This window comes from Paralichthys olivaceus, chromosome 2, assembly GCF_024713975.1.
Source record: "Paralichthys olivaceus isolate ysfri-2021 chromosome 2, ASM2471397v2, whole genome shotgun sequence".
In the NCBI taxonomy this organism is placed as follows: Eukaryota; Metazoa; Chordata; class Actinopteri; order Pleuronectiformes; family Paralichthyidae; genus Paralichthys; species Paralichthys olivaceus.
In genome coordinates, this window is record NC_091094.1 from 13227396 (window position 1) to 13253764 (window position 26369).

Sequence of the window (26369 nt, forward strand, 5' to 3'; positions counted from 1 at the left end):
GCGGAAGTGTGGCTTGTTTTCTTGAAAACAGCAGATGAGGAACTGGAGACTTGTGAGAAGATGTGTTCACGTGTGTGTGACAGTTGTTTGGTTGTGAAGGATTCTTTTCTAATTCAACCTCCGGTGTGTGAGTGAAGCAGGACTCAGGCAGGAGGAGTTCACACTTCACATCCAGCATCAGTTCCGGCTTCAGCTGCAGCGGACTTCACGCTGGGTAGCAGCAGGTTAGCAGCGTCCATATTTCTATATTATTAAACACGTCTTTACCTCAGCATGGTGGTAGACAACAGAGAGCCTGAGTCTGAGCCCCGGATCTACGGGTTTACCAGGAGAGCTTCAGCTGTGTCCACGCACTTCATCTGCATCGTTTTCAGCCTCTTCATCGCTCTGATGTCCAGACCTGGCTCCAGTGAGTGATGCCACACACACACACACACACACAAACACACACACACACACACACACACACACACACACACACACACACACACACACACACACACACACTTTATGTTGCCCCTGTGTTCATCCTGTGTGATTTCATTTGACTTCCTTCATGTTGTTCTAGGTTTGTTTTCCTGGCATCCTTTCCTCATGACACTGGCTGTGAGTTGGAGCTTTCAAAAATAAATGTACTCAGCTGTAAACACGTGAAATCATCAATACATACAATACATATATACATAAATAAAGAGTATGTCGATTGATTGGTCCAGGGCTGCTACTAAAAAAAGACTGAGACTAAGATAATAGTAATTAATTTGACTCAATATGGGGAAAGATGCTGTGTTAGCACTAAAGGGGATAGTTATGATAGAGACATCGCTGAGACATAAGTAAAGATACTTTATAAACACGAGGAAACAGCTGTAAAATTAGAAAATATGAATATAAAAGGATTGTAACAGGATCACATGTATGAAATTGAACTAGCAAATAATTATTGCACACTAGAGTTGGTAAATCATTTTTGCTAAAATCAAGATATATTAGGAGCATTTAAAACAGAAAAATGTCCACAATTTTATGCGATCAACTGATTGATTAATCAAATATATGTTGCAGCTCAACATTGGTTGATCAATAGAAAATGTCTTGGCAGTTATGTCACAGGAAGTTATTTTTAAGTGAAGAGCAGTTTAAATGTCATTTCCTGTCATTTTCAAATAACCTAGACAATAATGGTCACATGATCAAATGCAATCAGTTGACATATTTTTCTTTTTATTTCTTCAGTTCTCCTTCTTCATGACAGAAGCCATTCTCCTCTTCTCCCCCCACGGCTCCCCTATCAAAAGTTTCTCACACAAGGTCAAAGGTCGTGTTCACTGGATCCTGCAGTGCCTGTGTGTGTCCTGTGCGGTCCTGGGTCTGGCAGCCATCTCTTACAACAAACACCTGAACAGTAAACCCCACTTCACCTCATGGCACGGTCTGCTCGGCCTGCTCACGGTGTGCGTGGTCGGGCTGCAGTCTTTGGCAGCTGTGCCTCTCATCTACCATTCCCTGGTCAAAGGCTGGTCCCTGGCCAAACTCAAACGCTATCACGCGGCCTCCGGGCTCATCACGTACCTGCTCGGCAGCATCAGCCTGCTGCTCGGCCTCTGCTCGGCCTGGTTCACAGCCTCTGTCGGGGAATACACCTGGTACCTGTCAGCACTGTGCCCGGCTGTCAGCGCCCTCATCATAATGAACCAAGTCACCAGTGCGTACATGGCCAAGAAACGTCTGCAATACTGACATTTTTTTCAGTCTCATACAACCATTTGATTTTCTGTAAAAGGAGCTGATTTCTGCAGCTACAGACTCATATTCCTCACAAGGAGTGTGGATAATGAAATAGCTTTCTCTCATTGCCTTTTTTATACAATGTAGAGGACACAGAGGTCACACGTCTCTGTAATTTGGGGTTTTAGGTACGCCCCAATGACCTGAAGAGTTTTTATTTAACGGTTACGCACACATTTTGATGTTCCATGTTGAGCTTTTTTGGTTTGTTTGGCAGCTTCTGATGTTTTTAGCCATGCTAGCTTTAACTACGACCATGGACTGTATGTACTACTATTCAGACAAGAAGCCAATACATCCTGGATATGAAGGCTGATCTTTTGCATTTGGAGCCAGATTCTGTGCAGTAGCGATGGAGCCACAACAGAGGTCCAGTTGAAACATCCTCTCAACCAATCGCGAGTCAGTCTTAGCAGTCAATCAGGACCTTTCACTTCCCTTCAAATGAGTAATATAACAATTGGAAAAACTACAGTGATAAGAACTACATAATCTCATTTGGCCCATGTCACATCCACTAACATGGAGGAGTTGGAGGAATTTATGTCCTATACTTGAACCAGCCACCAGGTGGCGATCGGGAGGATTTAGCTTTACTTTTGGGGAGCAGTCTTGTTGTCCATCTTTATATAATGAATATTTTTAATGCTTATTAGCAACATTTTAACATGCTCACAAGCCACATTAAAATTGTGAACCAGGTAAACATAACATGTTAAACACCAGTACGCTAGCAATAGCATTTTGCAAAGAATTGTTTCCTCTACATTCTCAGATCTGCTAGCATTGCTGCAGACGCAATATTGTTTTAACCAACAACTTTAAATGTGCCAGATTTGAGCAAAAAAAAAATCGGTAAGTGAAATAAAAAATGGTTTCAATATTCTCTACAGACTGAATAGTGTGAGGTTGGTTTTGACACATCACCAAAACTTTTTGGCAGTCGTAAGAGATCCTATAGTGAATCATGAGCTCATCCTGGCTATGTCCTTGAATATTTGTTGATCTCAGGTTGAATTTTTGTATCTTGTATTATCCTTCCTCCTGGTTACTGACCTAACCATGTCTGATGATGTCATACTAAAGTTATGTCCAGATTAAAAGCACATGTCAATGATTCACACTGCAGTAAGTGTTTTATTGTTAAAATAACATTGATAACACAGTCGGATTCTGCTTTGATCTAGGCTGCATGTACGAAATTCTTACTGGATCAGCCGTCAATGGGTCAAAGTGAACAAATGTTTAAAAAAGTAATAGCAAAAAAAACAAACAAAAAAAACAACCCCAGTATATTTTACATAAATAAATAAACTTCAGACTTACACCGAAATACAGGAAACAACTGTCATGTGAGCGAACACCGATAATTAAGTTATAAAAAACAATTTTTAAAAAAATGAAATGTTCCCATGAATCACAAACCAATGCACACAACTGACAAGAATGGGGTTAGAAGGGGATTTCTTTTATGTACTGATAATTTTTATGATTCATATGTGTAGTGTTTCCAACGGATAAAGACTGAAAATAAAGGTCAGTATAATGTACCAGATATGATCCGAGTGCCAGCTCCACCTTCACATCTGAAAACAAAGCAACTCACAAGTTTCCAAGACATGTTGAAGAAAAGTGGAGATGTCTGATGATAGAAATAAAGCATACATGATGAAAGGGAAGGAGCCGGTACAAAGTAAAACTAAAGGTGAACAGTACTCAGACTGTGGGGGCAGAGGGGCCCCACGAGAAAACGGAACTACAAACATGAGCATTCGTAGGGAATAATCTGCTGTCTGAGGTTATCCAGTGTTTTCTAAAGTCTTAACCACTGCATCGAACCTATTTACTTAACGGAGGAGAGGGATCTTCCTACATCTAAATACCCCAAGGTGTCATCACAACACAGAAACAAGGCTACAGAGAACAGCAAAGACTTAGACTTCCTAAAGCACCGCAGATCAACACTGACCGACACTACTGACGATAGTACACTGCACTGCATTTAGGCAAAACGCTACCATATTAATGGCACTGTCAGTTTGGTAAGGCCGCCACACAACCCGACACAGTTCTGCCAACGTCACTGGTGGTTGTAATGAAATCTTATTCATGATGAATTTGATGTTTGGTGGATACATTGATTTAAGGTTTTATACACTCAGGCTGTACAAATGCAAGTTTCTACAGTTTAGGTAACCTGTTCTCAAGAAAATGATCAGTCGTAAATTTCATAATGAGAAATACACTTAGCATGTAGGTGGACTCAGCGATGGTAAATCAACTCATACTGAGGACACACTGGGTTTGTTTGTGCGCCTTTCAGCTTCCACACTTGGTGCTTTTAGTCATTATGCTGAATCTGCCCCAGAACTGTGTTTTGAGTTTGTCAGCGACTTGTCTCAATGCTCAGTAGATCTTCTTCTGTGATGCTAAAGACCCCTTTGTGTTATTTAAGGCTAAAAATGAAAGAACACAGTCTGAATCCATGTCCCAGCCCCTGTGTTGTCAAAGGCTAACATGACGGTACATTCATTTTGGTTAAAAAAAAAAAAAGAAGAAGAAAATTACAAAGTTGAACATAAATTTGTTTGCCCAGCACTTGTGTGAAGGCGTGTTTATCGTCATGATAGTCGTAATAATAAGCCTTCTCCCTATGACCAAAATCTACACACTGCACAGTATCGACTTGCAATATAAACAATGATAATGACTGCTATTTACAAAGTATCAACATGTTAAATTATTGTTTCACACATAACATCTTTTCAACAGGGGATGCCACAATGTCTATCAAATTGCTAAAGACTAAAATATGCTCTGAAAGCCTAAAGTTTCTGTTCTTTAAGGTAAACCCTGAAGAATTTTCTCTTCATAGATGAAGTGGATTTTGACAGATATTAACACCATTGTTTTTACCCTCTGTGACCCATTTATTTTACACTTATTTCTTACACTTAGAAAACTGAAATAAGTAAATCAGTGTTCAGCAGGTAAGTTTGTCTGACAAATCTGAAAGCACTTGACTGTTTCCCAGCAAAATATATGATGAGAAAATCCAACAGTTTTGAATAACGTTACTCCATCTGAATTCAGAAGAAATAAAACGGCACAGCGAGGCCTTGCTTACAAATGCAGCAGGTGAGGCTGTGCTTAGAAAGCCACCTAAAGCTTAAGCTGGTCCCCAAATGACATAACGTCTGTTCCCACTGCTCCGATGCTCCAGGTGAAGTCTGGGATATTCAGCATTAGGATTTGTTACTGTGACTTTGTAAAGTCATGAAGGTTCACGTTGATTCTCTCTTAGGTAAGAGTCCATGTGTTTGTGAGGGAAGTTCAATGAGACCATAGAGATGGGAATTTTATTTCCCTGACAATTAGGTGAGTGATGCGTTGTCAAATTTCATTGTGGCTTTTTGCTACTGATAGTTATTATTTTTATTCACTTTTTTTCCCCTCTTGATCTCCCTTTCATTTTGATTAGCTCAAACATTCAAAATATAACATTACCTCTGGCCATCATTAACCAGCTTATGAGTTAGGGTAGATACTGTAACATAAATCATTTAATTTAGTAATGTAAACACGTAATTATTCCCATCCCTTATGTACTTTGTTAACTATAACAAGAGTTTGTGTGAAACTGCTTCTCCGTGACTTCACAAGTCGCTACTGTCCCATCACCTCTATAACATCGTCATCCGAACTACTGCCGCCGTTCTCCGTGATCTGGTGTCTGTCTGGTTGGGTCAGAGCTGCCCCCAACAGGCTGGAGGTGGGATTGTAATGAGAGAGGAAGCTGGACGTAGAAGAACTGGAGTTAGGAACAGGGTACCCCCCTGACCCAGAGAGAAGAGGGGTAGGGAACATCCTCGGCTCGGACAGCAGTGACTGACTGTAGTTGAGGGGGAAGCCTGATGAAAGCAGGCCAGCCATGTTGTGGTTCATCAAGTATGGGGGCAGAGAACCTGGTGCCAGGGAGGAAGAAGTTGCTGCTGATGGTGTCGATGACATGGGGACTGTGGTGGAAGGAGAGGAGTAAACAGTGGACAGGGAAGAAGAGGAAGGGGTGGGAAGGTGTCCATTCCCTGGGGCAGACTGTCTCAAGAGGTCTGAGCCTGCAGAGGGGAACATAGTCTGTAGGTCGGCCAGTGTTTGTCCTGGTGTCTGAAGGAATGATGATCCACCGCTGCCACCCATTAGAAGTGGGTGACTCATGTGCCCTAGGTTACCCAGAAGGGAGGAAGAGTTCAAACCCATGGGAGGAAAACTGAGCCCACTGGAGCCCATGGACAGTCCAGGGAAGCGAGCTGCAGAAGAGGTGCGTTTGCCTCCTAATTGTGTGCTTCCCTGGCTTTCAGTACTTTTGCGTTTGGTGCCACGCATCTCTAACGCCGAGCTCATGAGGTTGTCACTGTGCTGCCTGCTGAGATCACCTGTCAGATTGTTTTGAGAATTGTCCCCATCCCCTGCTTGTATGGCAGACACAACTGGGGGCGACGGCAATTCGTTCCCCATGCCGGTGGCCTCGTCACCTGTAGATGAAGCGTAGCGGCTGAGTTCTCTGAGAATCTCAGCGCTCAGAGGAGAGGAACACTGTTCCCCATTGGGGGAGCGCTGCTGCTGATCAAGAGGGGATGAACAGCCATTATTCACTGGATGGATCAGGGAACCTTGGGTATCTGGGGAGGGGACAGAAAAATACAGTCATGATAGGTTCAGAAATACAAAAACTCCACCCACAAAGTTACAGGAGTTGTTTAGATGTTTGTAATGCAAAACTAAGTAGGTTAAATTATGGAAGTATTATAATTAATATGAATTTGTACCTCTCGAAGCAGCAGAGCCTCCAACTGCTGGTCTACTTATCTTTCCTGATCGAATAGCAAAAATCCTTCCATCATTTGTCCTAATGTAGGTTCCTGTGTTGGAGGAAACAAGTGTTTCCATTTACTAAAATTATTCATAAGCAGAGAGAAATTGTTGTGTTGCTTTAAATACCTTTAGATCCTCTGATGACATGGATGCTCTCTCCTGCACTAATGCGAGCTTGAACATCCGTTGTACTGTTGGCTCCTGGGATTACAATATCTGTAGATCCAATCAAAGAGGCTGATGTTAATGTCTGGTCATTACATTTCAAAACACAGAATTCACTTTGCTTCTGTTGAAAGAGGAAATAGTTCAGGTGATTTAAACTATAACATAATGGGTTTTACTTGGTATTTTCAGTGGTTCAAGATTTTTCAAAATACTACACATTACCAGTTGTGGTGACAATCCTCTGCACATAGACTCCAGCTTTCTGCAGGAAGTTGACAGGCAGGCTGCCGGCTGAGCTAGAGCCGGCCATGCCCATGCCGACCTGGCGAGGCATCATGGGTATTGGGGTTGACTGGATGGGCCTGACACTTGCTACAGGTTTGTCATCCGGCCTTGCCATGGGACGCCTGAAAATATGAGCCCTCAACCAATGAGATGAACTCACACACACACACACATACTCAAGCAGCAGCAACAAATATGTAAGCTTTAACCTCAATCAAACAATTCAATTAATTGTAGATTTTGTTTTCTGTGTTTGCCAGTAAGCAAGGCAGAGTTAGCTCTAGATTCTTATGGGGAGTGTGACTTTTGATAATGTAAGGCTGAGTCTAGGGTGATTTAGATGTTTCATGCATATGCTCATGCACTGCAATATCAGGCAAACTCTCAAAGCCAGACTGTAGTTGAGGATATGAGCTAGTAATGAACAAAGCTAAACTGTTAGCTAACTACTGAATAAAAGGAGGGCAAGATAAAATGTAAAGTCTGAAACTCACCAGCCCCGTTGGTTAAATGCTGGTATGTTTGTGAGCACCTGATCACTGGTTGGATAATAGGGTGCATACGAAGGGCGGGAGTACGGCACAGAAGCTCGTTTCTCGTCTTCGTAGCTCTTCTTGGCCGCTCTTTTCTCCGCTTTGGTCAGTTTCGACTCCTTCCGGTCCACCAGCAGAGACTCGTGATGGAAAGGTTGCTATTGACACATGCGGAAACAAGTGAAAATGATTCACAGTCTATATAGGATTCACAATATTAATAAAATAATCATGTTTCCTTTTTTTCCCCTTTTCCTCTCCTGCTTATCTATTTCACCACAGATGTACTCAAGCTCTTTTCAGATAGGATTGAGATTTTTATACATTCAGCTGGTGAAATGGAACTGCTAGACTTCCATTACATCCAGATTGGATGTGATGACAGAATGACACACAAGTTAAGATTCTACTGTTTTTTTGAATTGAGGCATTAAGAAGTTTGTGTTTTTAGATCTGCAGACTGGGGCTACTATTGGCCTACCTGGGCATAAAGTGAACAAATACAATAAAGACCATAATAGTATTAGTGAGTATCTAAATAGTCAGACTACCGCGGTGGAGAATGTCAACACTTCCGGGTTAGTTATTAAGTACCTACTGTTTATTTGTATATCAAACAATCCACACCAAAGCTTTGTTTCTTTCAGAGTCCTGGCCGGCGAGTAACTGTACCTTGGTGATGAAGTGAGGGTAAATCTGACAGGCTTGGTATATCACTTCCTCAAAGTCGTCCGAGGATCCCAGAGGGATTTTTTCAGCACCATGCTCTTCCTCTACAAAGTGCAGCAATGACTCCACTTCCTTACGAGTGAAGTTCAGCACTGGGTTCAGGTCATCAACTACACGGTCTATATTAACACACACACAAACAAGATATATCCATTTAGGTATTAGTAATGAGCAAGATCTAATTACACATGTGTTAAAAAAGACTGGGTGGGGTTTAATTAATAGTTATATGATGCAAAAATATCTACAGTGATTCAAGCCTTAATGGACTCTACAGAGTTTTAAAAATCAAAAAGTCATTTTGTGAGCAAAACGTTCTTACCAGACATGCCCTGTTTGGACACCTGTCTGTCATAGATTTTCTTCTCCAGGGTGTAATCACAAACAAGGCGGTAAATGTAGCATGGTTTCCTTTGACCATACCGGTACACTCTACACACTGCCTGGGCGTCATGACAAGGGTTCCAGGAGGCATCGAACACAACAACGCGGTTGGCCCCGATTAGATTTACTCCTAAGCAGCCAGCTCTGGAAGGAACACAGAAAACCAAAGATAAACTTCCCATCAGAGTGTTGGGGATGTGTGAGAAACGATGAAAGAATAGTAGCAGAGACAAAGACCTGGTGGAAAGTAGGAAGACCCATGCTGCGATGTTCTCTGGGTCATTGAACTGATTGATCAGTCGTTCTCTTTCTGTGGCAGACGTACTCCCATCCAGTCCTGCAGACACAGACATACATCAGAATACACTTTAACTTAGAGCAAAATGAAATGCAGAGAATAATGGTGATAATTTCACTGAATGACAAAAATAGGAGGTTGTGCTTCATTTTCAGAGTGCTTCTCTCACACGCTTGTTGTTGCTAGGTTACAGAAACCGTCCTCTAGTGCTTGTACATCATATTAGATTGTGAATAAACTTGTCAGTGACAGCTGGGGCCAATTTCTCCTCCTCCATTGTTGACAGTGTCTCACTCCCTTCTTGCTTTTGACTGGTGTGTGCGAGATAAGTGACATTGACAAGTTTGGCAGTGTTCCAAATGTTTCAACTGAAAGTGACAATATCTTTGGGCCGAGGATGTTTGATCTTTGGCTACCAAAATCAAGTGAGTTAATCCTTCAGTCCAAGTGAATGTCTGTATAAAATGTGAAACGATTCCTCGATGGTGTTCCAGGGATCTTCTCCACAAAATAAAAATTGTGCTTTGTGAGATCATCATGAACGGACGGAACAACCTGAAAACATAATGCCTCTGGCCACTGGCAGCCACGGGGCGGAGGCATACAAATGGGGGATAGGTTTAGCTTGTGTTTTCATTTTAATGTTGATGCAATCATTGTCAATGCAGAGCTTATCAGCTCACTTGTGTTTGCCTCTGTATTTTATTAATAGTAAAATTATAGAGTTTTTGATGCTGAATATGCGAAATACTTTTATTTGCACTGAAAATTCACTGAAATTTTTTATCCCATGTATTGTGTTAGGGATTAAAAAGTTGGCTTTTAGATTTAATCTAGTAGGTGACTACATTGCAAATAATCTGACCGAACCCAGTTCATAATAAACTATTTAAATGGAGAATATATAATAATCAGAGAACATATAAAAAGAAAATAATTTTGCTGAATTCTCTATTACATTGCTCCTGATCATGCTCGTTTCCAGAGCACAGAGCAAACGTGCTGACAATCAGAGCTGTGGGGTTTCAGTGCTGAAAGCCACAGAGCAGAGAACAGATTGGATGACTCACTGTAGTAATTGAGGTTGCGAATCCAGTTTTGGTTTTGGGTGGCAGAGGAGGCGACTTCTGTTGGCACTGGTCTCTTTGATAAGAAGTCCTCAATGACAGTCAGTGTGGACAAGCTTTGACTAGTGGCAACACAACAGACACAGATAAGAACAGGTAAGAGAAGTAAGTAAGTATGTTTTGGTATTAAAGAAATTATTGTGAAATCCAATAATCTGATGTGTATAATAGTCACAGTACTGCATCACTTTTGTTTTATTTAAACACCATCATTGTGGCTAATTGTAAAATTCCTGTTTATAAAAAGGTAAATAAGCTGTAAGAGGACTAAAACATTTATTTTCAGTCTTTATCAACAGTCTGTTAAAAGCTCTGAAAACGTCTGATTCATCAGCCTGTTCAGTCTACCTGCTCTCTAAGCTGCGATTTGTGTATAATAAGATGTACGCTGGACAGAGATCTTACCTAAACACCAAAATCTTGTCTCCTCTTCTCACACTCTCATCAATCAGATGAAAGAGCAGAGTCATCTTGGCAGAGTTTTGAAGAACTCCTTCTTGGTAGTTTAACATTATGTTCTTAGCCTAAAACAAATAAATGGAAAAACAGCAGTTAAATGTCAAGATGCTTTAAGCCCCAAAAAACAGAAATGACAAACCCCAACATTTTTCTTTGTTGTTAAGTATAACAGTGTGGATCCAGGGATGTGTACTTAAAGCACCATGCTCTGCTTGCACTTCAAAAACCAAAGAAATAAAGCAGGTGCTCACATTTTGAAAAGTTAGTAGTAAAAAATCTTATGCATTAAAAGTGGATATTTAGTTTACTGGAGTTAGACTGCTTAGTGTCATGACATACCCATTCATATGTAATGACTTGATTGGCCCTATCTTGCGAAGGATTGAGTGGTGGCAGGGTGATGTTAACTTTGCTGTTGCTTGAGTCGGCTACTTTGGCTTTGAGGCCAGCACCGGGTGCAGGGCAGCGAGGGTTGATGTCATCCAGGTCTAGGTCCTGCTCATTGGCCTGATTCTCCTTCTGCAGGGCTTCGTAGAGGACGTCAGGGTGATTCCAGATCTACAGGAATGTAGAAACACACGGGATTAGCAACTCAAAAATGACAACAAGATTCTAAGATACAAACCAAAAAACGTAGGAGGTAGGAATGCACACTCACCTTGCAGCACACACAGAAGGCTTTGAGTGGGTTAAGACCGAGCCAGCCGTTGTTTCCTGCCTCTCTGAAGCGTTTCATAAACTCAGTGTACAGTGCCCTCTGAATGGGAGAAAGTCGTACTAAGATGACATGCTCCTGTTTGGAGGGAAGCTGGTCCTGCAGAACATCATGACCCCTTCTGTAAACCAGAAAATCACCAATAAATTAAGTATTGTCCATGGAAGTCTTTTTTTATTACCAAATTATTTTCTAATTTCTGACAGAGCGCTCACCTCTGCACAAAACCCTCCAGCAAGCTGTGCAGCACATGGCTGCGGTAGCGCATGAGGCGGACATCTTGAGGTGTGCTGTCCACGCACTGCCCATTCAGAATGGGCCGCTCAAACATATTGCTGAACTCCTGCCTTGTGCCTAAAAAGTCAGGTCTGACGAAGTCCACCATGCACCAGTACTCAATGAGGTTGTTTTGCAATGGGTATCCGGTCAGAACAACTCGACGTCGGGAGCGGATGTTCTTCAGCGCCTGTGATGTGCTGGCATGGTAGTTCTTAATGCGGTGACCCTCATCACAGATCACCACATCTGGACCAGGCCGCGCAATGGACTTTTCAATTCCTGAAAAGAGAAAGAAATGAGGGAAGATTGTGTGAAGTGAGACTGTAAATGTAAATATATATCAAATAATAAATTGTATCTCATATCTTCATATAAATGTTTATGGTACATAGAAAACTTCACTGCTTCTCTTAACTTTTAAATTACCTTTCATGAGTTCCTGCTGTCGATCCTCTTCATCCAGGTCAATGATGATTGGTCCTGCAGGCTTCTTTGATTTCCTCTTCTTGCCCATAACAAAACTCTTCTTCATGGACAGCAATCGGTACATCTCATAGCCCATGAGCAACACGCCTCCATTTCTAGACCAGTCCTCCACAACCTTGGCCCTAGCCAGTGTTGTTCTGCAGGTCACACAGTCAGTAAAATTAGAAGCTCAGCTTAACATTGAAGACCAAACTCTGCAGACAAAAACACAAAACGTTGCACGTTACATACTTGTGCTCATCGTTGAGAATGTGAACTTTGAATGTGCGGCCAGTGTGGAGCGTAGGGTCCGTGTCAGGGGAAAGGGCTTCTTGAGCTGGAAGCCAGAGGTTAAACTCTGTCAGCCAGTTCTGAAGTGTGTTCACCTTGTGCGGAGGAAACAAAGATGGAGGTTAATTTAAACTAAATCAAGTTTATAATTGAGGGAAAATGAATGAATTCACTATTGACTACATTGCTTTCACACTTCATGTACTCACTGGGACAATGGCCAGCACAGTGTGGGCCTCAGTATTCCTCAGTAAGATGTCAATGAAGGAAATGACCTGCAGTGTCTTGCCCAACCCCATGCTGTGAGCAAGGATGCAGCCAAATCCACTGCTGGTCTTATAACGCTCCAGAGACTCAATGAGGTTATCATAGAGAAACCGGATCCCCCCGACCTACGAGATGAAAAGAAGAACATTTGTAAGAAAACAAGCTGAACTGTGGGTGTCTGTAACAGAGTTTATATTTCGAGAGTTCAAGAGAGAATGAGATGCTGTGTTTACCTGGTGGGGTTTGACAGCCCTGGCCAGCTGTGGAGCGAGATAAATGTCTTTCTCCTCTGCAGGGTGATTGATGTTAACCAGCACTTGACCCTGGGCGTCAGGCAGGTTCAGAGCATCGTTGATATGCGCCCCGCTGCTCTCCTCTGAGCCGGTGGTGCCATCAGCATCCTCATCAGCCGACTCGCTGCTTATCTGCAGGGCGTCCTCATCCCCAGAGCTGAGTTCAATTACATCTGGGTGATGATTGGTGAAATTAACACTATGTGAGAACTTGCTTGATTCTCAAAATGTTGAATGATTTGGAAATTGCCCTCTCTCACCATCTCTCATGGCCAGTGCAGGCAAGTTGGGTTCCATTTTGTCATCTTCATCACCGCTGCTGTCCAGACAGATCACATCCTGCTTGACTGCGAGAGCCTGGACCATGTGGGATGCTTCTCCTAAAAATGAAGCAGTGTCCACTGTTGGAAAGATGGGAGGGGAGTGGTGAAATTTAGTACACAGACTGTCAAACTGAAATATGACTGGACGCAAAAACATCCGGGGTTCACTGAGCAAGTGACAGTCACCTAGTTGAGAGTCTGGGACAACTGGGGCTGGTGTGGGAAAGTCCTTCCTCTGCTGCTCCAGACGTTTCCGCCTCTCCATCTCTTCCTGTTGCGCAGCCTTGGTCCCAGCCTCCAGCTGGTCCTCTTTTAGCAGCTTTCTATAAGCACGGAAGAAAAAAAGGTCATGTTACAGTATAGAATATTATTTGATGGGCATATACATTTATCATTAAATTTACTTAATGGGAAGGTCAATGTACCTGATATTTTTCCTCATGTGTCCAGGTTTTAATGGCTTAGAAGGTTTAGAGCCTTTTGAAGACTTGGAGGATTTGGTTAATTTAGAGGCTTTTTGTTTCTTGGTTTTGCTGGATGGTGGTTTGCTCATGTTTGCACTTTTGGGGCTGTTTGGAGGCTGAGAGCAGGAGGGAGGTCTTGACGGAGGTCCAGAGGGCACTCCGGAGGACGGGCGGGATGCAGGCCGAGACGGAGGCTCAGAGGAAGGCTCTCCGGAGGTAGCTGAGGCGGAGTCCCTGCCATCCTGGGCACTGGTGGGCCGATCTTAAGAAGAGACAGCATTTCACTTGAAGTTTTAAAACACAACTAAACAAGCACCAACTTCTAATACATACTCTACAGACATATTATCAATTAGAAAACTTAGGAAAAAAAAAAATGTCTTCCCTCTGTTTTCAGCTGTTATCACAATGTTTACCAATGACTGTGAAGGCAATGGAATGCATTAGAGTGATAAAAGGTACAAAAAAAAGAATTTCATTTATCACTCACCAACACTGTCATCTTCATCGTCTCCATCATTTTCATCCTCATCTTCCTCCACATCTTCCTCTTCCTCCTCCTCATCATCCATATACTCCTCTTCACTGTTAAGGCTGGGCTCCAGGTCACTTTCTGAAATTGCCTCTTCAGACATGGTGTCTTGCAGGGCTCTTAAAGTATTACCTACACACCTTCATCAGGAGCCCTAACATGATAAAACACATCACATCTTGAATTTACAGTGGTAAAACTACTTGCTATAACTACAATGAGCTTTCTGATGAGACCGTTTCCCTATTTATTTACCCTAAGTTATTATGGACGTTGGTACAAATCGTTTTTCTAACCACTAAATTATTACCATACTAATTCTTTATCTACACACCCATCATGTTAGACCTAGTTCAAGTTATGGTTTAGTTGGCAAACACCATCTCACACAGGAAAGGCACTAATAGCATAACTATGTGATAAAACAAGAAAAAAAACTAAACACCGAAAAAAACTTAAAACACAAAGTTCTATGGCTAGATTTTGCACGTACTTTTTAAACTTAAAAGGGGAAAACTGATCAATGACCTGGAAAATCTCTTTAATCGAAATGTCAAATGTACAGAATATTTTGTATGCAAGACCATAGAGCAGTGTGTAGACAAGGATCTTAATCATTTGAGTTAATTCGCGCATATACCTCCATCAAGGCCCAACAGCTTTGAAGAAAGTGATATAATAATTTCCTGGATCCGCACAAAAGTTTAATTGGGTCTTGTTCTTCCCTGACCCATATCTTTCCACCAAGTTTTGTTTTAATCTGTCCAGAAGTTTTTGCATTTTGCGTACAGACTAACCAACAAACAAATGGACAGCGGTGAAAACTAAACTCCTAAGCAGAAAAAGATAAAGAATATTACAGTAACTGCATGGAGATCTATTTCTACTTTGGTTAAAGTTTCATCTTAACTTTAAATAGGGGTCGTGTTTCTAACCCTAACCTACAGCAGGGTTAAGAGTTTGAGTACACAATGTACCTTATGTTTAAACTCACTGGGTCATTTGGTGGTTCCATCCACAGTAGGGTTATTATTATTATTATTATTATTGGACTCACACTGTTTCCATTAGTGAGTATCCCACACTGATCACCAGACATATAGGATCATGGATGAGGGACAGAAGAGTCGACAAGAGCTGGATGCTTTGAAACTGCAAATAACATGACCCCTAGGAAGCTTTCCCCCCCAATAGCCGAGGATGGAGGCAGCTAGCATGTAGCACAAAGCTACCTCTGCAGCCAGTCGCTTGTGTTGTTGTTATTGTTAGAGAGCACGGACAACAAGCAGCTGTCGTTTCACACCGGGCTTCCTGGCTGGATGCATATGAATACTATTGTTTCCAAAGCTGAGTCAGCACACCAATCTGCTAGCTACTTACACAATAAACGCAATTTCAAACGTCGAAACCACGTAGGCGCCCGTGTCCATCTGTGGCAGCAAAACAGGGCGAGCTGGTTGGAACCGGGGCGGTGAGAAAAAGCAGCTTTCCCCGACGAAGCGGTCGTTCTGTCGAAGGTGGCAGCGAGATAACAAACCTAATACTGTCGAAGTGTAGCGAGCACTTTGCTAACGCTAGCCGAAATGAGGGCTAGCTCGGGTGCGTTAAACACAAACACCGGTGTGTAGCTGCAGCTCACCGTGAATGATGCGCCGTGTCCCGTCAATGGACCCGGGGTTCACCTCGAAGAACGACCCGTCAGTTCTTATCCACCGTGTGTTTATGTAAATGATCTGATAAACGTTGCTAATTTCAATTATTCTTTTTTTTTTCTTCCCCAGCGTGACCATAAATACCTTCCCCGAGATTACCTCAAGTAAGGTTCCGGGATGAAAAAGCCCGTCAATTAAGAAACTTCAAGAAAGAGAAGGAAATACTCGTTTTAAGAAGCTGGCCAATACACTTACAGAATTAATTTATTAATAATATAACACATCTAATATCTGATGGTAGTAACACAACTCTAATCCATCACAGTTTTTCAAATTGGCCAGAGAGTAAAAATATTGATTGACAGCCAATGTGGTGAGAAATGGTTGATTGCAAAATGTACATTAAATATATGGATGTTGTCTCTCAAAGACAAAGCCATATTATACAAAATATACAATGTACAACATTTGTAATACACAATAAATGCTAAGTGTGAGTTTTACTGAATGTCAAATGTATTGGGCAGCTGAGTAGCAATGGAAACAAGTTGTTTTAATGTTACTCAGTATTGTCTCTGTTCTTCTTATGCTACATGTTTAACGATGTGTTGAATTTGTCTTGTATCCCTCTAAACTCTCTTTTGAATGTGTGGATAAATGTGATCAAACCAAACCTTTGTGTTAAACAAGCTTCAGACTTAAAAAATACAAGATTCAATTTTTTGCTTCATGTTCAGTAATCCTTTTAATCCTGTACATGACCATACATTTACTTAACAGGTGATAATAATTGTCATAGGCTTTCATAATAACATTATAGTTGTAGTATTCATATTAATGTTGTAGTTTATCTAAGCAGTAAATATGCAGTGCATGCAGTACACAGCACCTTCAGGAAATAAAACTGGGGCGCTGTTTTAGAGCATTTAGGAAATCAATCAATTACATTTTTCACAATTTAAAATCATATGCTATGAAGTTTTACTGGTTACACATCAGATTTATTCTCTTTACACTCAACAGAAGTCCTGTGTGTGTTAGTGTGTATATTTATGTCTAATGTTACATACTTTACATATATTATTCTGGCTGCAGCATGATACCTCTAAGTTTTGCTCACTTGTTTACACACCGTGTGTTTTTATTAGCTGTGTTTGACAACAGGAAGTTAGAGTTAATGAGCCGGACGCTCGTCGCGCCTTGATGACGTCGCTTTGAACGCGGCCAGTTCTGTCTATTGTGTTTATGTTGAGCTCTGCACAGTTGTCTTGTGAATGGACGCAGCGTCACAGTTAAAGTTAGTTTTCTCCCCTGACGACATGGACTGGAAAACATCCTAAATACCGATCATCTGTGCTCACATGCAAACATGAACAAAGGCTGGCTGGAGCTCGAGAGCGACCCGGGTGAGAAATGTCGACACAGACACACAACACAGAGCTAACTAACGTTAGCTTACACATGAACCACACAGAGGGACAGCTTAGCTTCTTCAGCACTTTGATTTAATAAACACGCAAAGCAAGTTCAGTCCACTATAAGATTAAAACATGGATGTATAGAATATCAACGTGGATTGTATTGTACGATATGATAGTAGTATACAAAGGGCGAATTATGAGGAGGAGTAAAATTAGCTCTGAACAATAATACAATAGTCTGTAATTTACTTTCAGTCAGTTTTATTGCATCCTAAATAAAACGCTGTTTACTTTCAGGGCTGTTCACTCTGCTGGTGGAAGATTTTGGTAAGTAGCTCATTTTCAGCAGCTGAACCTCCTGCTCTGCTGCAGTGTAAAAAGCCAACACAGACATTTGGAGTATGTGGATGAATAAAACTGTGTGTTTCTTTGCATGTGTATATATTTTGTCAGGTGTGAAAGGTGTCCAGGTAGAGGAAATCTATGATCTTCAAAGCAAATGTCCAAGGTATGTTAGTCGGTGCCAGTAAATGGTCATTCCGTGTCAAATCATCACACTGCAGTTTTGCAATAAGATGAATTAACATTTAGCTTACAGTAATGATTCCACCACCTTGTAGTTTTTTTAGCACACTATCCAGTAGCCTGGGAGCTCATCAACAAAGTGCTGATTGTTATTTTGCACATACCTGATCACACATTGATCACAAAATGCTGCTCAACAACATGGTAAGGAATTAGTAATGTGATGCCACTTCAGAACCATTTCATCTGTGACCTATATTAAGGGAAATATGTTAAGTCAAATTCCCCCTCAAAGAGTTTAAACTTTGTTAGCCCATATCTCCCACAATTGTTATGTGAGTGACACAAAGTTTTGGTTTCATATTTTTCTCATGTGACCAAACCAGCACATCACAAATCATTAATATCTGTAACATTGTGGCCCTAAAGTGTTATGATTTGACACAGAATGACCCTAATGTGAAGGAAAGTCTCTTGGTGGTAACACATTAATCGAGTCAATCAACATTCAAGCTCATGTCTGTGATTAAACAACTTCTGTTTCTTGTTGGACTTATTGTAGCAACAATATGTATAAAATTCTTATCATCATTTTATTTTTCAGTCCTGTCTATGGATTCATCTTCCTGTTCAAGTGGATTGAGGAACGTCGATCCAGGAGGAAAGTCAATACTTTGGTGGATGAGACCTCTGTCATCGATGAAGAAATTGTAAATGATATGTTCTTTGCTCATCAAGTAAGTGTTGGTGGTTGGAAATAAGAACAAATGATGTATTTTTGTTATCACAGTTATAAATCCTTAGTAGATTTGTTATTAGCTGCCATATGAAAATATTCTCAAAAATGTAATCCGTCAACATTTAATGAAGTGGTTGATATATATATATGTATATATATATTCAAAACCATTAGCTGGTAATGTAAAAAAATATAATTACTGTAACAGTATGAAATTGCTCATTCCAGCCCTTCAGTGTCCTTGCTCATGTCTTACAATAATGCGAAAAGAAAAATAGTTATTAAATGCTAACTCTAAATTGGACTTTTTTGGTTTGTGTGCTGTAATTTTTGTATCTAGCTGATACCGAATTCATGTGCCACCCACGCCTTGTTGAGTGTGCTTCTGAACTGCAGTGGTGTCGAGCTTGGCACCACTCTGAGTCGCATGAAGGCTTTCACAAAGGGTTTTAGTCCAGAGGTGAGTCTTTTGTTTGTTGTACTTGTTCAAGTTCTGTTATTTTGTTTTATTTATCTTGTAACATATTCAGAAAGTTGAGAAAAATAATATTAACTCTTGGTGGAAATGCTAATTTAGGTAATTGAAATAGAATTTTCTCATACATATTGAATAGACAATGATAAATTACAAAAACAAAATCCCACACAGCTTCCCAGGCTTATTCAAACACTTATTGGACCTCAACCATAATTTAAAATCAGGATATTTCTTCATTTCATCATCAACCATCACCTTCTTGGTCTCAGCTGCTCACTTTAAATGCCATCTTATCCTTTTTCTTTTACTTTCTCTCTCCATTTTTCCTCACTCTCATTTTTTAATGTCACTTTCAGAGTAAAGGTTATGCAATAGGAAATGCCCCAGAGCTTGCCAGAGCACACAACAGCCATGCCAGGTATGTTACAGCCAGTGGCTCCTTTTTTAAATATGCTCACTCTCTCTGATCCTGTGGGGTTAAAAAAAGAGAGGTGGCAGGCTTTGTACGTTCATCAGTTTTCTAAGCTCTCTTTCTGTGTTTCTATGGAGACCGGAGCCCAGGCACCTGCCAGAGAAACAGAATGGAATCAGTGCAGTGCGAACCATGGAAGCTTTCCATTTTGTTAGCTATGTGCCCATCAAAGACCGTCTCTTTGAGCTCGATGGACTCAAAGCTTACCCCATTGACCATGGTAAGACTCATAATGACATAGACACAGTGTGTTACATGCTGGTTTTGTCTGTCTGTGACACTGTGCCGTTCAATCAATGTGTCTGTTCAAAGTTGCCACTTATATACATTATATTGCAGGGCCTTGGGGAGAGGAGGAGGAATGGACTGATAAAGCTCGGCGAGTTATCATGGAGAGGATTGGACTGGCCACTGCTGGGTAAGTCCTGAACCAGTTGGCTCAGGCAGAAGTGGTTCAACGCTCTGTTCTTATGCTGCTGCTCTGCTATTTTACAGTGAGCCATACCATGATATCCGCTTCAACCTGATGGCAGTGGTGCCCGACCGCAGAGTTAAGTACGAGTCCAAACTGGAGATTCTGAAGAGGAATCGACAGACTGTTCTAGAGGGTCTACAGAAGGTGAGGAAGTGCTAGAGAGTTCATCACAGACAAATCTAATTTCTAGGTGATTTCTTGGTGACAGAATAGGTGCCCAAGTTATCTGTGTTCGACGCACATAGTGTGGTTGGATGATAAAAGTATGTGAGCTAGAGGTGTTAAGATGACAGAGCAAAGTTCATTTCTTATATAATAAAAACCCTCATTCCTAATACTCATAATAATAATATGAGCATATTACATTTTTATGTAGTGTGACTAAGTGGAAATGTGTTAAAAAAATTAGAAAGGACCGAACCTTAGTCAAGTTAATCTCCTTCATCATAAATAGTGTTATAGATATAGAAGTGTGGAATATCTTCAGTATATTTTTATGCCTCCCCACCACTGACAGTCATGGCTTGAAAGAATTATATTTTTGGGGATTTCGTCTGTCCTTCCATCCGTCCCATTCTCATGAATTTCTATCACAGAAAACCATCAGAGCATGTCTTCAAATTTGGCAAAAACACTTGGACTCAAGAATGAAATAAATAGATTTGGGGTCAAGCTCATTCTAAAGTCACAAAAAGCTAATTAAAATGCCAGTCCTGAGAAATGTTCAGGTAAATGTCTACTAGGATAAATGATGAAGGTGAGTTGTGTTCTACAAAAACAAAAACGTTTTTCTGGCTTTTAGTTAACACCATTATTTGCCTCTGCCAACATGATCGCTTGGCAGAGGCATATAACTGAGGTGGTAATTTTAATTTGAGAAGGAAATTAAAAGACTTTGTCATTACTTCAGATGATCCGGCTCACCCAACCGGAGCTTGTACATGACAAGAAGGACTCCTCCTCACCTGATGACAGCACCACAGTGATCAAGAAAGAGACAGATGTGGAGCCAATTACGTCCCAGGGGGCTGATCAGGCATCTCCAGGTATTTAAGTTCAATTTCTTCCTACCATCTTTGAATTTTATCTTGTAAACTATGTAGATCTAATCAATACAAACACATGGACTTTTGCTTAAGATTCAGTGGATCAGTCTAAGGATGCTCCTAGCCCTTCAGGAAACACTAAGGTCATGGGCAAACCAACAGTCCCGTCTGGAGGAGGTTCTCAGCAGGCACCAATTGTTCAACGTCTGCCTGCTTTCCTGGACAACCATAACTATGCTAAGTCTCCAATGCAGGTAAGTGTTTTTGCTAACAGAAAGATTTGAGATGTTTTATAGGTTATCAAATGTGTTGATGATTGGATTTCTGTTGATTGTGTGCTCAGGACCTCCAGTAGCACTTTTAAAACATTCATTTGACAGTTTTCACAAAGAAATCTCTGCTAAAGTTTGAATGACCCTGACTTTGTTTCAAAAGAAATACATTTGATCTATGTAAGACAGGAAGTTGTATAGAAACATTACTAAATACTCGATTAGCACTAAGGACATACAGTATGTCATGTTACTCTCCGACTATCTCAGATATGATTTTTTTTTAGATTGGACACTCTCAATTTCTTCTCTAAGACTGATTAACTAAGGATCAGTTCCTGTCTTTTTAGTCAGTCCAACTTAAAACGATTTTGTGGAGTTTTATTGAAGTTTTTAATTGACAGGAGGAGGAGGATCTTGCTGCTGGAGTTGGTCGCTCTCGGATGTTGGGGCCTCCCAAACCACCATACTCCGATGATGAAGATGACTATGAGGACGATGAGGAAGAAGTAACTGGTTCTACCAGCACTTCGAACAGGTTAGTCGTGAGATGTGTTTATAGGTATCATCATGTTACCTATTGTGATCTGACAAACTGGAGATAAAACTTGCTTCACTTATTTTTAAACCTCTAGTTCATACACCTTTCGTAGGTATATCTTAATGTTTGATTGTGTCTAGGTTTAGGCGGAAAGCAAGTCTGCGTTCACGACCAGGACGGGTTGTGGCTGGAATGGAAAGCCAGATTGCTCTGAGTGTCTTGGCTGAGAAACTGAAGAAAGAAGCCCAAAAGAAAGATGCCCTAAATACACCGCTCTCCGTACGCACAGAGGGCCGCACGGGGGGCATTTGTATCACATCTGCTTCACAGCCCTCCCCCACACCCAGCAACGAAAGCACCGACACAGCCTCTGAGATCGGCAGTGCCTTCAACTCCCCACTGCGCTCTCCTGCGCGCTCCCAGGCTGCCACGCGGCCATCCAGTCCGGTCGCATCCCATTTGTCTCGTGTGCTGTTCGGGGAAGATGAAATGCTCAGGCTGGACTCTAGACATAACCGTGCTGTGAGAGAACTGGGTCCCTCTGTCAGCATAGCCATGTTACACCTTCAGGAGGATGGAATCATCTATGCTCTGCCTCCATCTGGTGAGTACGCATGATTGTTACTGTCGTCCATGTCAGTGCCTCTGCTGAAGTAAGCATTTGATCACATGTTATTACGCTCAAAGCATTTTACTCACGACAGTAGAAGTAAACAGTTTGACTGGCCCATGATGAGGATAACGTAAACTACTTTTAATAATGTGTTGTTGCTTTTCTTTCATCTGAACAGTAGATTGTGCTGCTGAAGGTACAAAGCAGCCCGAGAAGATAAAAGAGGAAGAGAAAGCAGGAGTGGTAGCAGGAGAGAAGGAGGGAGAGAAGCAGGGACCATCTGTGGAGGTGAAAGAAGAGGTGAGCAAGGACGGAGCAGAGCTGAAACCCAGCAAGGAAAAACTCCCTGCTACGGATACTGCTGCAGGCAGCAAACCCCCCGGGGATAAGTATTCACCAAAGGTAAGTCCAGAAAAATCCACTGTTATATTTACCTTCATATGCTTATCAGCCTGCCTAGAATTCTTTTTGTGTCACTCTACCCTCAGATTTGCTAATCAAGGATTTCTGAAGCAGTGTCCTAAAAATATCCAATAAACACACAGCAGTTCATCTTATCGTGTCTCTTGCAGGAGCTGCTTGCACTGCTTAAGTGTGTAGAGGCCGATATCGCAAATTATGAGGTGTATCTAAAGGAAGAAGTGGAAAAGAGAAAGAAATACAAAGTAGGTTTTGTTTACCTGTTATCAGTCCAATGTCCTCAGAGTGATGTATATTGTTTTTAATCAGAGCGGTTTGTTTTCATTTCTTCAGATTGACGATCAGAGGAGGACACACAATTATGATGAGTTCATCTGCACCTTTATTTCAATGCTGGCCCAAGAAGGTACATTTTATCACCACTTTTACTACGTGTCTAATGAATTTATTTTGTGTTGTCTTTCTCCATTCCATCAAAATAAAATCTTGGGTTTAGGTTGCATTTAAATCCCTGGTTCTCAGTGGTGGATGATTTGTTTGTTTTAACTTCTCTTGATTCATTAAGGAAGTCAGGTGAGTAGGTGATCCTTGATGAGTGGTCAATGATGCATTTGCTTTCACACAGCAAAAACAATGTGGCCAAGTCCACCTCCCATTGTGATCTGAGATCTCAGAATGCATTGAGGACCCATTTGGAAGCTTTCATACCATTTGTGATTGATCACTCAGGACTTAGATTCTAGGCAATGTGGGGAAGAAAAGAGAAAGAAATGAGCCTTACTAGTCCCTGAAGTGGAATATGTTACACGCAGACAATCAATGAACCAGTTAACATTTTATTTTTCCTGGAATTTTTATTTAGAATGTTTTAAAAATTTGATTTTTATTTCATGATTTACTCATTCCTTTATCTGGTATCGTCTGCAGGAATGTTGGCGAGCCTTGTTGAGCAAAACATTTCCGTCCGCCGTCGCCAGGGAGTAAGTATTGGCCGCTTGCACAAACAGAGGAAACCGGATCGCAGGAAACGCTCTCGACCTTACAAAGCCAAACGCCAGTAATCACAAACAATCATAACGCCTGTAAGTAACGGAGAAAAATAAGCTGCTGCACTCCTGAAGCTCTTTGTCAGACAGATTATTGTTACATTTTACTCTGAGCCTCGTCTTCTTCATGAAATCCACCATGTATTTGATCAGGTCTTTTATCCCATTTGTAAATATGTACCTCCATTTTAGTCTCAATGTAAATTTTCTTCTCGTGCCAATGCTATCTACAGTTTGTAAATATGACAAAAAGGCATGTCCCCAATGATGCACCTGGATGCTTTTTATTGAAACTTCTTCCTTAGTGTCATGTGGTCACTGCAATACAGTGGATTCTCTTAAACACCTCTGTAAATCACATAATACACACTTTGGTGACCATAAGTCAGACTCCCTTCAGCCGTGTCCCTCTCTGGTGTTTTCACGGTGCCAATGAAGTATTTATTGAATGTTTTGACGAAAAACGTCACATTTTATTCATCAACAGCATTTCAGCCTCACTATATTCAATATGGGTAATTCACTGTATAACATGAAAGAAAGCATATTTTAATCACATTCTTCATAGATGCTTTTAATATCAAGAAGAAGTCATGATGCATCCTTTTTTTTTTTCTTCTTCTTTTCATTGGAATGTCCAGTCCACTGAGAGTCTGTATGTATTTCTCTAGAGGTCCTGCGAATGAAAATCAAGCTCTTGTGTTATTTTTGTACCTGAACTGGATCTCAGAGTGAGTGAACATTAGATTGGACGTGTGCAGTTGTGTGTTTTGTACATATGTATCTGTTAATGGCTCAATTGTACAATGAGTTCAGTCATTCTTTGTGCTTGGCAGTTCATATTATAAATAAAGTCAGTGAAAATACCTCGCTATAATCCGGATTTAATTCTTGTGTTTGTTTTTTTATTTTTAAAGTCACTTGACTGAAGAGGTGGATCCATGACTATATTATTGTAAGTTTTCAGCAATTGGCTTACAAATGTTGGCAATCAAATTCATATTTATTAGAGTAGGCTTATGAAAATGTTTATTTGGTGAATTACATTTTATTGTAGTGACAGGTGGTGTACACTAGGGAGAGCAATCATTCAAAGAGGAAGGGGGTCACTTCAGATCTGTCTCTAAGACAAAGCTGTGAGGAAATACCATTCACAATAAAAATTAACTTGGGTTTGCTGCAGTGGGATTGTGTTGTGGCACCATGGCTTTGGTGCACGTTTGTATACAGATGCTAACATTTTTTCTATTCTGTATCCTAGAACGGTCTCAGTTTTCATCTGTTTTTCTTTTTGAATTAAATTTGTAGCAAAATACTGTACAGTTGCAGTTTTAAAAATCCACTTTTTTAAGTTAAAGTCAACAATCTTTTATAACATGTAACACAACTCCTAGATTCTACCCTTTTAACAAAACAAAAATCATCTGGATTTTGTGTTTTCTTCTATTTGTCAGTCTTTACCTTTTTAGATGTGTTTGAGTATTGGCATGATGATTTTATAATAATGACACTTTCTCTCTGGCAGAGCAGTAAAGTATTCACAGTGGCCTGTGTGGGAGTCGGAGCTAAAACAAAATACCCCACAGCCACACATCTTCAGCGGAGCAGATGTTTGAGTTGAATAAATCCATTCTGTACTGTTATGTCACCACTGTTTGCCTATAATTTGTTTGGCTGGCTTCATATAACCTAGTAGCACATATGTACATTCGCTTAACTTGATTTACTTAAACCCAAGCTAACATAGTCACATTTATTTCTTCTACAACTCAAACGTATCCAATTTGATGTCCCATGAGTAACCCCCCCTCCCTAAAAATAAACTGCATCTGAGAAGCTGAAGCCAATAAATGTGTGTCATCTTAGCTTTGACAGTAACAGCTTAATAGATTTTCCTGAATAGTGAGTGATTCATCAATCAATGAGGTGACTTTCATCATTTCAGCTCTATAGTGATTCATATATAACCAACTGCTATGGCAAGAGGTGACATTTAAGTAGCATCCATAGCTTTTACTATTTCTGATGAAAACAATCTCATGTAGTCTGTTAGGACTGTAGGAGCAGTAAATTCCTGACAGAGCCGGTAAACTAGAATAGTGTAAAAAAAAAAAGTGAAGTGGAGTACTTGATCACTATAAACGAATTATTTTAACAGCATTTGTATAGGAACGATTCTGTCCCAAGCTTTTTGATCCATATAAACGGTCGATCACTATGTCTGTGATGTCTGTGGGGGTCCCAGTGGTCCCCGGTCATGAGGTGTGTGTGTGTGTGCGTGTGTGTGCGTGGTGGTGGTGACTCAATATAAGGAGAGCCGCGAGAGCGCGCACGCACCGGCCTCTCGAGTTCCCACCCATTGCGTCAGCGCGCTCCCCTCGGCCTCTCCGTCAGCGC

At 41.0% G+C, this 26369-nt stretch overlaps 3 protein-coding genes across 6 annotated transcripts; 2 read left to right on the forward strand and 1 right to left on the reverse strand.

The window, feature by feature from the left end:
* Positions 1-2905, forward strand: cyb561d2 (cytochrome b561 family, member D2). Of its 2 annotated transcripts, XM_020101511.2 has the most exons (3): positions 1-409; positions 569-606; positions 1237-2905. In XM_020101511.2, exons 1-3 carry the CDS (start codon positions 274-276, stop codon positions 1738-1740), a joined length of 678 nt encoding a protein of 225 aa, XP_019957070.1. In that variant the 5' UTR covers positions 1-273; the 3' UTR covers positions 1741-2905. The 2 variants fall into 2 exon arrangements, with proteins under 2 accessions (XP_019957070.1, XP_069392776.1); XM_069536675.1 differs by lacking the exon at positions 569-606 and having other exon boundaries at positions 270-409; positions 1237-1964.
* Positions 2906-16080, reverse strand: rad54l2 (RAD54 like 2). 2 transcript variants are annotated; one of them, XM_020101491.2, is made up of 22 exons: positions 15912-16080; positions 14231-14426; positions 13702-14002; positions 13463-13599; positions 13214-13354; positions 12894-13126; positions 12603-12785; positions 12355-12488; positions 12064-12260; positions 11574-11916; positions 11302-11479; positions 10983-11201; positions 10590-10708; positions 10128-10246; positions 8997-9096; positions 8698-8903; positions 8319-8494; positions 7608-7804; positions 7051-7235; positions 6787-6876; positions 6615-6707; positions 2906-6467 (listed from the first exon to the last, which is right to left on the reverse strand). In XM_020101491.2, the coding sequence occupies exons 2-22, from the start codon at positions 14373-14375 to the stop codon at positions 5455-5457; spliced, it is 4509 nt and encodes a 1502-aa protein (XP_019957050.2). In that variant the 5' UTR covers positions 14376-14426; positions 15912-16080; the 3' UTR covers positions 2906-5454. The 2 variants fall into 2 exon arrangements, with proteins under 2 accessions (XP_019957050.2, XP_019957051.2); XM_020101492.2 differs by lacking the exon at positions 15912-16080 and adding an exon at positions 15653-15846.
* A 1024-nt stretch (positions 16081-17104) lies between these two features.
* Positions 17105-24838, forward strand: bap1 (BRCA1 associated deubiquitinase 1). Of its 2 annotated transcripts, none has more exons than XM_020101502.2 (17): positions 17105-17330; positions 17643-17672; positions 17799-17853; positions 18475-18607; positions 18950-19069; positions 19444-19505; positions 19637-19779; positions 19899-19977; positions 20055-20178; positions 20945-21080; positions 21174-21334; positions 21757-21890; positions 22034-22497; positions 22685-22908; positions 23079-23171; positions 23260-23332; positions 23854-24838. In XM_020101502.2, exons 1-17 carry the CDS (start codon positions 17294-17296, stop codon positions 23985-23987), a joined length of 2202 nt encoding a protein of 733 aa, XP_019957061.2. In that variant the 5' UTR covers positions 17105-17293; the 3' UTR covers positions 23988-24838. The 2 variants fall into 2 exon arrangements, with proteins under 2 accessions (XP_019957061.2, XP_019957062.2); XM_020101503.2 differs by having other exon boundaries at positions 17130-17330; positions 22688-22908.
* The last annotated feature ends 1531 nt before the right edge of the window (positions 24839-26369 follow it).

Bases quoted from the DNA above. Each gene is read 5' to 3' on its own strand.
- cyb561d2 (XM_020101511.2), top strand. From the start codon at position 274: ATGGTGGTAGACAACAGAGAGCCTGAGTCTGAGCCCCGGATCTACGGG. The intron at 410-568 runs GTGAGTGATGCC...ATGTTGTTCTAG, and splicing joins GATGTCCAGACCTGGCTCCA to GTTTGTTTTCCTGGCATCCT. The intron at 607-1,236 runs GTGAGTTGGAGC...TTATTTCTTCAG, and splicing joins CTTTCCTCATGACACTGGCT to TTCTCCTTCTTCATGACAGA.
- rad54l2 (XM_020101491.2), bottom strand. From the start codon at position 14,375: ATGTCTGAAGAGGCAATTTCAGAAAGTGACCTGGAGCCCAGCCTTAAC. The intron at 11,917-12,063 runs GTAATTTAAAAG...TTCTCTTTTCAG, and splicing joins ACAGCAGGAACTCATGAAAG to GAATTGAAAAGTCCATTGCG. The intron at 10,247-10,589 runs GTAAGATCTCTG...TGTTGCCACTAG, and splicing joins GACAAGATTTTGGTGTTTAG to TCAAAGCTTGTCCACACTGA.
- bap1 (XM_020101502.2), top strand. From the start codon at position 17,294: ATGAACAAAGGCTGGCTGGAGCTCGAGAGCGACCCGG. The intron at 19,506-19,636 runs GTATGTTACAGC...GTTTCTATGGAG, and splicing joins GCACACAACAGCCATGCCAG to ACCGGAGCCCAGGCACCTGC. The intron at 21,081-21,173 runs GTATTTAAGTTC...CTTTTGCTTAAG, and splicing joins GGCTGATCAGGCATCTCCAG to ATTCAGTGGATCAGTCTAAG.